The 12,162-nt window shown below is 36.3% G+C and overlaps 1 protein-coding gene across 5 annotated transcripts in view; it reads left to right on the top strand.

The window, feature by feature from the left end:
• Rasal2 (RAS protein activator like 2) overlaps positions 1-12,162 on the top strand; it is a 301,544-nt gene that overhangs the window by 123,954 nt on the left and 165,428 nt on the right. For all 5 annotated transcript variants that reach the window (XM_015992624.3, XM_015992627.3, XM_015992625.3 and 2 more), the window contains exon 2: positions 7,627-7,754. In XM_015992624.3, the coding sequence (XP_015848110.1) occupies positions 7,627-7,754 (128 nt within the window). The remainder of the gene's footprint in view (positions 1-7,626; positions 7,755-12,162) is intronic.

Genomic DNA, 12,162 nt, shown 5'->3' with positions numbered 1-12,162 from the left:
GTATGTGCATTTCCAACACTTGGGGACATGAGCCGATCCCTAAAGTTTATTGGCCATCTGTAGATGTAACCAACCGTCTTATTAAATAAGAAACACAGAATCAATGTAAAAGAGAAAGCCGAGAGGTCAGAGCTCAGAGCAAAAACCTTACCCTTCCTGCGGTGCTCCTAGCTCTCTGAAAAAGACCTACTTCCTGTGTGTATGTCTTTAAATAGTCTTTCTGTTCTGCCTTCTCATTGGTTGTAAACCCAAACACATGACTGCCTCGTCACTGCCTGTAAGTACAGCCCTCCAGGTCTTAAAGGCGTATGTCACCAATGCTGGCTGTATCCCTGAACACACAGAGATCTATGGGATTAAAGGCATGTGCCACCACCGCCACGCTCTTTCTATGGCTCTAATAGCGCTGACTCCCGGGTAACTTTATTTATTAACATACAATTAAAATCACATTTCAGCACAAATAGAATACCGCCATAGCCATCTAACACAGTGAATTGAGTTCTAAATTTAGTAATATACCTTGTCTCAAAAAGTAAGGTGGAGTGCCAATGAGATGGCTTATTGGATGATAGTGCACCCTGACAACCTGAGTTCAATCTTTGGGATCCATGTGGTAGAGGAAGAGGACTGACTGCCACAAGTTGTCCTCTGACCTCCATATATTTGTTGTGGCATGGATCCACATGTGTGTACATACGCACAGAGAGATAAATGTAATCTAAAAAATAATGGGGAATGATAGAAATAGATAACCTCTGGCCTCCACATACATGCCCCTGCATCTATGTGTACATGCATATATTAACATAAATATAAAAGAGACCAAATTGATGATACCTATGGTAGGTTGTAAGCAGACACCATTAATACAGTAATTAAAAATGCTTAAGTCATCTATCTTCAGTATCTTGTAGACTTCCTGAGCAGCAAGCATGCTCTAATTATTGCCATTGCTAAGTCGTATCTAGGGACTGAGACTATAACTTAGTGATAAAGCACTTGTCTAACATGCACAAAGCCCTAAGTTCGGTCCTCAACACTGTGGAGGAAAATTGCCTATAGAATACTATCAAAGATAGAACATATTTTTAAAGCCATGTGACAAGAATTTTAGTATCTATCAAGAAAATTTCTTCTAAAAATGCATCTTGTAAATTGTCCTGCTAAATGTATTATGAATATTGATTAAAACTATTTTGAAAATTTGGGTCAAAAGAAATATATTTCTTTGTATATTTAAAGCAGTGAATATTTTAAGCTAATTTAAGGAGCATTGCTCTGTTTTAAAGCTATTCCATTATGTTTACTTCTATAGTAAGTAATCACCCTAAATGAATATATAGATCTACATTTCCTCAACAGGTTATGATAATTTATTTGAATTGTATTTCTTTAATGACATATTAAAAGTCTCTAAGATAAATTTCCCCCAAAATGTTTTTTGTTTCCTTTTCCTTTTTCCTTTTCTATTTTTTTAAGTGCACTAAGAGCAGAAAAGGCATTAATATTGATTGAAACGTTAGGGTTTCTATTGGCTGAAAGAGCCTCTGTAAAATTCCTATAAAGGTTACTCTGAAAGGCAGTAACTTACAATGGATCTTGTTGGTTATATCCTAAAATTATAACTTGGAAATAAAGAAAGGCCACATGTAAATTTTAATTTAATTTAAAAACAACTTCTGTGAGTTTTAAGAAATTATGATATACAAAAATATTTCCCACAGCATTTCTTTTGGGGGAGCATTACTGCGTGGGCCTTAGACTTGTCCTTTCCTCTTTTCATGTCCAATCACATTTACTAACTCTTTGTGATTTTTATTTTTATACTTCCCTAAGTATGAGAGGGGAAAGTTACGTTTCATTGGGCATTATCTGTGCCTAATGAAACTTGCAGCTTCATCTTTATCGTGTGAGATGCCATGGTAATCCTTTTGTCTCATTACAAGGAAGGGCTAACGCCAGATAGGACTCATTTCTTGTCAGCTACTTAAGCATTTGAAGGAGACCAGAGTTTGGAATTTATATTTACTGATAGACCAAATAACCCAGTATTGTAAACGTTATTTTGAATTATTTGGGAAAAAAATAGATTGCTCTGAATCTTTGTAAATGAGCTTCCCTTTTAGATTTTATTTTATTTTATTTTTGTTTTTGAAAACTATGTTGAACTTCCTCTTTAAAATTAAAGCAGAATCATTACTGCATAATTTACTTTATGAGCATTTATTATCAGTTTGTATTTCTATTCATTGTTCTTTTTTCTCATCTCTTTTGTGCTGTTCTTCCACCATAGACCACTAGAGAATTACCAGTCCTGATTCCTGTTTCAAAATATAGGTTGCATAAGCTCTATCTTACTATTTCCACTTTGAACAGTCTAGAGCAGATTATAATAATTTCTAGATCAGCCTATTATATTAATCTCCCATTTGCCAAAACCTCTAGTCCTTTACTCACTCACTTGATTTTATAACATACAGCCAGTTTTCCTAGAATTTTCCATTGCCTTCCTATTGACACATGGCTAGTTTTTTCCAGCTTATGATCTGTGGAATCCTGGAGTCCCAGGACCCCCTTTCTAAGTTAACATTGTTTTCATAAGATCAAGCTGAAATAACGAACCAAAGCATAGTTCTATCAGAGTTCAGCCTAGGGAACCAATGAGTTTTGGGGGCTACTAATAGAGTTTGGATAAGGAACTACCCACAGGAGCATGTTGGACCCCAAAGCAGCTACACTCAAGAGTCTTAACAGCATGGGTCATGACTTCTCCATACCTGCATAAATGGATTTCCCCCTATATTAACCCTTTCTTTTCTCTATAGTCTGAACACATCCCAAGACCAGAAGGCTACATGCACTTAGAACAGAATTGCTTACAGATAGCCAGGAGATACTTGGGGGAGTTGCCAAAATCCCAGGTGTGGTTTCAGTGATCTTCCCAGCCCCTCCTGTTACAAGGGAACATCAGTAATCAACAAGCTCTATCTCAGGGGACTCTTGAACATGGTCACAACTATTCTGATTAATAGGAGGGCTCTTATGTTCAGAGGATAGCATTCTACAACAGATCATGGTCTTCCCATACATGCTATATGGCAAACATTTTCCAGAAAAAGAAAGACATAATGCTAATATTTCAGGGGAAACAACCAACATTATTTATTGCTAGAGAAAAATTCATGACCAAAACTAAAATTACAGTTTTATCTGCTACCTTGAGCTTGACAGTTTCGCTAAATCCAAAAAACTTCTGATCAGAGCAAGACAATTGCCAAGATTGATGAATGTAGGGGTTTTTTTTTATCGTATATAAATATCATCATTTTGAAGATGGGAAATCACAGCCAACCAGTGCTTTCTAAATGATCAACACCTAATGTTTATAAACTCATGCGTATGGAGTAAAAAGAGCTACTCAAAAAGAATTGCAGACAAGTGAATTTTAAGGTGTTTATATGTAAAGTTTATTGCTGTAGTTTCAGATTCCACATTGTACTGACTCCTACTTATTCTTGCAAAAATTCATATTAGATTTTGGTACTGTGTTGAAGAAGAATGCCCATAATTATTTAAAAACACTAATAAAATACTACTGCTATTTCAACCTTCATATCTAAGTCCTGATTTTCTCTTATATGTCAACCAAAATAACTACAGTAACCAATTGGATATAGAAACAAAAGAATGGGGTTGTCTTGTATTCAGCCAGTCTTTGAGGACCTTTGAAAAATGTGAAAACAGTGTCATTGTTTTAGATTTTGATTGAAAATAGTTATGTTTCATTAAAATGTATTTTAATATCAATATATGGTAGATTTTAGTTTCTAATATAATTCATGTTTATATAATGCATATAAATAATATTCTCAGTAGTTTTTCAGTTTCAAGGGATCTTGATATAAAAAAATTGATAATTTTAAGGCTACAAGGTAATAGTCAGTCTTAAAGTGCTTTCTGTAGGAGTTTACTTTGGATTCTTTTTAATCTTTCTAAAATTATTTAATTTTTGTAATGAGGCCAGCATGTAATGTCCTTAGTATTCTCAAAGGAATGGGATATAGCAAATCTAAAATTGTTTCTAATTTTGCTATTAAGAATCTTCTTTATAAGTCTGTTATGCTTTTCTCTGGTGAATTGTAGGTACTAAAAATAATTGGAGGTCAGAATGTAAGGAAGTCACTAGAGTCAAAAATGAAGATTGGTGGAACTGTTAAGGTGGAGTAGGGCAAAAACTTGACCATGTTCTGTTCTTGTAATTCTCAGTATGCAGGCCTTGCTATTAGTCTTTCAGTTAGCCAAAGAGGACATGATAGAATGACTAAATTAAATTTATAGACTTTTAAAAAAATGTTGGGGATTTGTTGTTGTTGCTGTTTGTTTTTGTTAAAATATTTCTTAAATGTTAATCCAGAAATACTAAGCAGAACAAAAATAATCACTTATTTCTCTGTCTTCTATATAGTTCATAAAACTATTTTTAAAAAACCTGCTGGAAATAGCTATAAAAATAAACAATATTGGCCTCTGGGATGGCTCATCAATCTCTCATTTTAGACCAATTTTTAAACATGCTTCCTCTTTCATCCTACATTTAACAATTTAAATGATTCTGGGCATCAATATGCTTTATTGTTTCTTATTTCACATACCATGAAGAAACTAGAATAAAATTCAGGCTACAAAAAGGGAAAATGTTGGGAGGCTTAAGAAAATTACTCAGTACCCCCACGATAGACTGCTGGCAATGGTCGAGAGACAGCCTGAACTGACCTACTCTGGTGATAGGATGGCTAAACATCCTAATTGTCGTGCTAGAAACCCCATCCAATGACTGAGGGAACTGGATGCAGAGATCCATGGCTAGGCCCCAGGTGGAGCTCCAGGAGTCCAATTAGCGAGAAATAGAAGGGTTTATATGAGTGAGAATTGTTGAGACCAAGGTTGGATAAAGCACAGGGACAAGTAGCCAAACGAATAGAAACACAGGAACTATGAACCAATGGATGAGGGGCCCCCAACTGGATCAGTCCCTCTGAATAGGTGAGACAGTTGATTGGCTTGTTCTGTTTGGGAGGCATCCAGGCAGTGGGACCTAGTCCTGTGCTCATTGCATGAGTTGGCTGTTTGAAACCTGGGGCTTATGCAGGGACGCTTGGCTCAGTCTGGGAGGAGGGGACTGGACCTGCCTGAACTGAGTCTACCAGGTTGATCTCAATCCTCCCTTGGGGGAGTCTTTGCCCTGGAGGAGGTGGGAATGGGGGGTGGGTTGGGGGGAAGGGGAGGGGGCTGTAGTGGGGAGAACAAGGGAATCAGTGACTGATATGTAGAACTAAATTATTTTGTAAAATTAAATTAAATTAAAAACAATAAAAATAAATAAAAAAATTACTCAGGATCACACAGATAATTTAAGTTTTCTTAAGTTTAGTGCTATACAGATTTATATTTTGGCAGAAAACATGGATTCTGTCATAAATACAGTGTCTAAAATTCTAATTTTTAAAGGGTAAGATCTATCAATGCCATTGTGCTCTTGTATCAGTCATAAAGTACAGTGGAGACTTTGGGTTATGCATGGCTAACTTATGTAATACTGTTAGCCACTTGAATAAAACCTGTCTAGGTAACTGTGTTTCTACTTAATGTAGATCTAGCTCTCTGTGTTTAAGTTGTCTTAATAGTTGACTCTGGAATTAAGGCTACTACATTGTGATAAAATGTAACTCATTTGTCTAAAGCATATGACTCTGATCAGTTTTGACATAACTTTTAGCTATAGACAAGAGTATTATATACATTTCCAAAGGATTAAGAATGTATTTAAGGGCTGGAGAGATGGCTCAGTGGTTAAGAGCACTGACTGCTCTTCCAGAGGTTCTGAGTTCAGTTCCCAGCAACCACATGGTGGCTCACAACCACTTGTAATGAGATCTGGTGCCCTCTTTGGCCTGCAGGGACACATGCAGGCAGAATACTGTATATGTACATAATAAATAAACAAATCTTTTAAAAAATGTATTTAAGTTTTTCATAATACTTTTGGAAAACTTCAGAATAATTTAAGATGCAGTTCTAACATTAAATAGAGATGCTTAGACTAACAAAGGGAAAGCTATAGGTATGGAATGTGGATTCTGTAAATGCAGTATGTAACTAGTATGTGTTTTGCAGAACAGATAGAAATAGGATGCTGAGGCAATTAATTCCTATGAGTCAGTACTCTGTCTAGCCAGACTCTTAGTATTATTGGTTCTTAGACCTTGAATTCTTTTTGGAGGAATTGATGAGCTCCCTAAAATAAGACATAGTTAAATATACTTATGGAGGCTAGGAATTTAAGCCAAAAAATATATGGGATTTGAGAGGAGAGGTATGTATTAAGAGCTTTGATCATTGAGTTGTAGCTTTCTACACATATCTTCTTTAATTTTGCTATTTAGGTAATTACAACCTGAGCCAGCTAGAAGTCATTTGCATTTATTGAAATCAATGCCATCATACATGCTATTTAGGATTTGCAACAGCCATTCTGTTGTAGATATTTGTTTTCTACTGTCTTCAGTTTGGATTCCTTCTATAGCTTATCTTAATAGTAACAAATAAGGCATTTGAAGCAATTGTTTTTGTATATTCATAAAAAGTAATTAGTCCTTCGTGGCTAAACAACTTTTATTATATGTAAGGAACTATCATAAAAGCTTTATTTAATCACCTAACGTAGTTATTATTAAGGTATGTTCACAGTGCAAATGAGTCAACAGTTCATATTAAAACATTTTAAAGGAACAAAGGGTAATAGTGATCAATTGATACTTGGGGATTAACACATTTTGCTTTAGTGTTAGGCACCCTCACCTTTTAAGATGCATGGCAGTAATACATCTTTAGATCTTTCCTTGAGGAAATTGTTTTGTACATTTTAAGTTCTTACTGGCCTCTAGTGGTAATGTGATGCTATAGTTTAAGTAGCTCCAATTCTTATTAATATAAATCCCTTTTGTAGAAGTAGTCAGTCCGCTATTAACTTTGTTCACTCAGGTTTTTTTGTTTTTTTGTTTTTCCTCTTTCTTTTTTGTTTTTTCCAGACAGAGTTTCTCTGTGTAGCTCTGGCCATCCTGGAACTCTCTCTGTAGAGAGAGGTTCGAGGTTGGCCTCGAACTCACAGAAATCTGCCTGCCTCTACCTCCTAAGTACTGGGATTAAAGATGTACTACCACTGTCTGGCTACTCACTCAATTCTTGATTAATTGTATTTTCAAAATGTACATTAACATCCTCTTTGTCCAAAGACTAGAAATCTTTTTCCTTTCTTCTTTTCTCTGTGTTATTCCAACTTCTTTATTTTGAGTAGTATTGGTTTAGCTCTGAAGCAGCTTCCTATGTTTTAAGTTTAAATACTAAGTGAACTACTATATCAAGTTTGTGCTAAGTTTTCTTCTTGCATGTTTGAGCTTCTCTGCATATTGTAGGACCAAGTGTTCCTTACGCCGTTTTAATAGTTTGAGATTCATGTTTAGAGTCACTTCTGTTAATTTGCCTTTAGAGGATATTGTATTTCAAATGCTGATATCCCAGGTATGAGAATGGTTTGTTAATTTGTTTTTCTCTTTTGCTATACAGATGTAAAAGGACCACCCACTCATCGTCTGTCTTGTGGTCAGTCACCCTACACTGAGACAACATCATGGGAGAGGAAGTACTGCATCCTCACAGACAGCCAGTTGGTGTTGCTCAACAAGGAGAAGGAGGTAAGATGCAAAGCTAATACTCATTTTTAAACACATTTCTGAAATTATGTACTTTTTATTAGCATTTTGATAAAGTTGTATTATACAAATATAGGCTCTAGCAATGATACACTGCAGTCTAAAAGGGTGCTTTTGTCATAGTGATTATGTTGTTGCAATGAAATAGCAAGTTCCATAAGAGCGGGCTGGATTTTGAATAAGAAAACAATGAAAATAATACTGAGTTGATTAATTTAGAGTGGGAAGGTATTAAGTTGTGGAAACCTGGTCCTGCAAGTGGTCTAGAGGGACTACTTCTATCAGTTTACTCCTGTGCTGTCTAGTTTTCTGTCATCTTGACACAAGGTAGAGTCATTTTGGAAGAAGGATCCTCAGTGGAGAAGATTGGCCTCTGGTACATTATCTTGATTGATGTCGGAGGGCTTAGCTGGCTGTGGGTAGTGCCACTCCTGGATGGGTAGTCCTGAATGGGATAAGAAAGCAGACTCAGAGGCAGGCGGATCTCTGTGAGTTCAAGGCCAGCCTGGTGTACAGAGCGAGATCCAGGACAGGTACCAAAACTACACAGAGAAACCCTGTCTTGAAAAACAAAAACAAACAAACAAAAGAAGAAAGCGGGCTGAACAAGTCATGAGGAGCAAGCTAGTAAGTAGCTGTCCTTTCTGGCATCTGCATCAGCCTCCAGATTCCTGCTGTGTTTGAGGTCCTATCCAGACTTCCCTCAGGATGGACTGTGATTTGAAACTGTAAGCGGAACTAAACCCTTTCCTCCCCGTGTCACTTTTGGTAACTGTGTTTTATCAGAGTAGTAGAAACCCTATGTAAGACAAAACCCAATGAAAGCAGACTGTGCACTCATCAGATTAGTGGAAAGATTTTGATAAATGGATAGTTTAAAGAAGTCTGGGAAAAATAAGGACCTCATCAAAGGGCAGAGAAGTACCCATGAACTAGCAACCACAGAAAGCAGCTATAACTATAGTCCTTGGGACAGTGGATGAAAGCAGCATTTCTGTAGGTCAGTGAATCATAATTGCATGACAGGCAAAAGAACACAGCCTGTCCCAAAGAAATAAGAGAGAATAAACACCCACTTCTTCTTTTTTTGAGACCAGTGTCCCTACTGACCACCTCTTATTTGAAGGCAGGAGAAGATTGATTTGATGTGTTCTATAACACTCAGCTTCTTGAACCCATAAGGGAATGATAGCAGAGAGTGTGTACATTTGAGACATAAGATGTAATTTAGATGGACATTATGTTATAGGGATACCTTCTATTCCTTTAGAGCAGTGATTCTCAGCTTTTCTAATGCTGTATGTAACCCTTTAATACAGTATCTCATGTTGTGGTGAGCCCCAACCATAAAATTATTTTCATTGATAATATCACAACTGTAATTATTCTGCTGTTATGAATCATAATATAAATATCTCTGTTTTCTGATGCCTTAGGTGACCCCTGCAAAAGGGTCATTGCAACCCACAGGTTGAGAACCACTGAGAGAGAGAGAGAGAGAGAGAGAGAGAGAGAGAGAGAGAGAGAGAGAGAGAGAGAGAGCGCGAGCAGATCCCTCTCAATTGCATATAAAATGACTATGATTTTGGTAAAGGAGAGACAAAATGGCAGATACAGAGAAGAAAATATGTGTATTAGCAAAACACTAATTATATTGATTTCTATATAAAGGACTAAAAAGATGTAGTGGGTAGAATACCCATTCAGTAAGGTGTTCTTCCTAAAATGTATATTCAGAAGAAAGACGGAACAGGAAAGCATTTCTTGATTCTCATTTTTATTTTCTTACTTAATTTTTCTCTTCTCTTTTTCTACCCTTTATATCTTTATCTCTGTCAATTTTCTTGCCATCATTCTAAATTTGATAAAGTAATAATGAAGTGATTTCAGTTTCTGTCTTTTATTTAATAAGCAGAACTTACTTGAAAGAGCTCAACTAAGGTGCCTCCATAAAGAACTTCATTGTTCTTTTTAACCATTGAAAAAGTCTCCCTTACTTAATAACATCTTCCTCTCCATTTCCAATATTCTAGTATTATTATATTTAATTTTATTAAAACATTTCAGTCAAGGTCAGCTATTTTCAAAATTATGTGTTGTTTCATTAAGATGAATAATATAAATTCACAGAGTAGGCTGGGCAGCAGTGGCACACGCCTTTAATCCCAGCACTTGGGAGGCAGAGCCAGGTGGATCTCTGTGAGTTTGAGGCCAGCCTAGCCTACAAAGCGAGATCCAGGACAGGCACCAAAACTACACAGAGAAATCCTGTCTCAAAAAACAAAACAAAAAAAATTCACAGAGTAAATATTAGTATAGATGATTTATAATTACCCAATTTGAATGAAAACATAATTCAAGACGTTAGTTTTAACCAAGCGCCTCTGCTGTCTTTCATTATTGCTGTTAGCAAGGAGTGACATAAACAGACATAATCTTTTAGCATCTTTTTCTTCTTGCCTGCATTTTGTTCAGTTCAGAACTGTAGTTTAAAGAGTAGGTAGCACAACATTAAGACACAGTTGTATCCAGTACCCATATGTAATACATCACTAAAGAGTTCCTGCTTACAGAGAAACCCTGTCTCGGGGGAAAAAAAATTCCTGCTCAGTTAGGTACCCCACTCTGGGTCCCCTTTATCTCCTATAGCAATGTCATATGTCCTTTCCTCTTTGTGTGGATGCAGACACATTCGTATATGAGGAGTTGAGGAATAAATATTGGGAATGGAACCTAGGAAATCCTGTATATTAGTCAAGTACTTTACCACTGAGCTACATTCTCAGCTCATTTATCTTCTTATGGTAGCTATTATAAGTAGTTTTAGATGTCAGAGAACCCTCACTCCCTACATTTAACTCTTGCTTTGGGTCTCTATATTCCCACTTTCTGCTCTTCCACTCATCTTTACCCACCTCTTGAAACAATTCATTGTCTGCTACAACTCAAGATAAAATTTCCTGACCATAGGCATAAACTTACCAGCCGTCTCATGCTCCCCACCAACGTGCTTTCTCTGTCATATGGACAGTGCTCCTTTAATCTACAAGCCAAGACAAACTCTCCTTTAAGTTCCTTCTTGTCAAGTATTTGGTCACAGGAACAAGGAAAGTAACTTCAGATGTTGTCTTCCTTACCTGATCTTTTTCATCACTATACTAGTATTTTCTTGTACTTAAAACAGTAAGATCAATTAAAACAACTCAAATTGTATTATTAGCCTTTCATGTGTACCCCATTTCTTATATCATTTTGCAAAAAATATTAGAACCTTTGAACTCATTGTCTCTTTTTCTTTTTTTGTCTTCATTTTCCTCCACCATTCTTCACCTTTTTCCTTTTTCCAACTTTCTTTCTTCTTTTTTCTTTTGAGACAGTGCTTTACCTTGTAAATCTAGATTGTAAATCTGAACTTGCCACAGCTCAAGCTTCCTCCAGCTCATCCTGTTGCATCAGCTGTCTGAGTGCTGGGAATACAGATGTGTGCTGCCACCCCTGGGTCTTTCCTCTCTTAAATTTGTTCCAGGCAGACTCTTACCATACAACTCTCCCAGGGTTACTCTTGCTAATAAGCTCACTGGTCTTCTCCACACTGTTAATATCAGTGGTTTGTTCTCAGTCTTACCTTATTTACTTGTTAATGACATTTCTTCTCTAAAAGTCATTTTCTTCACTTGGCTGCAGTTTTATTTTTGTTTCTTTCTTCTTACTGCTTGTAGCTTCTTCTGAGTCTTCTTTAAAAATTTATATTCTCCATGTGGGAGCACCACACAGTTTAGTCTTGTACCTCACCCCTTCCTTTGGGATTTCATCCAATCTTATGACCTCAGATATCCATCTAATGCTTATGATTCCCAGTTTTCTATATTAAAGACAGATCTCTCTTCTCTAGACTCATATGTCTGTTTGCTGCCTTTAGATATATAATAGCCTTCTCCATCATGGCTCATGCTGAGGCCTGATTTTCACTTCAAAATCTTGGAGAGGTCATTTCTTTCTCCATTGAAAGTGATTCAATCCTTTCAAGTTTTAAAACCCCAAACTTCCTCAACTTACTGTAATTCCAAGCAAACTGATTCATCACTATTTTTTCTAAGTACTTCAGGCATGTCCTTGCCTCAAGACTTTAGACTTTTGTTGTTGTATTGTTGCTGCTATTCAAGCATTCTTTTCTCAGATATCATTGCTCATTTCTTCTTCCACAGCTCTTTGCTTACATATCACTTACTTGGTAAGGCCAGATCTCAACAATATATTTTCAATTATAATCCCTCTCACATTTCCATCCAGATTTTTTATTTTAAGTTTTTTACATTTTAATATGTTGTTGTGCATACTTATAGTTTACACTGTGGCATTTCAGTAAAATGTATAATGGTTAGATTAGGGC

The sequence above is a fragment of the Peromyscus maniculatus genome, chromosome 11, assembly GCF_049852395.1.
Source record: "Peromyscus maniculatus bairdii isolate BWxNUB_F1_BW_parent chromosome 11, HU_Pman_BW_mat_3.1, whole genome shotgun sequence".
Taxonomy (NCBI): Eukaryota; Metazoa; Chordata; class Mammalia; order Rodentia; family Cricetidae; genus Peromyscus; species Peromyscus maniculatus.
The sequence above is the reverse complement of the archived record's forward strand: the minus strand, read 5'-3'. Positions and strand labels throughout refer to the sequence as shown.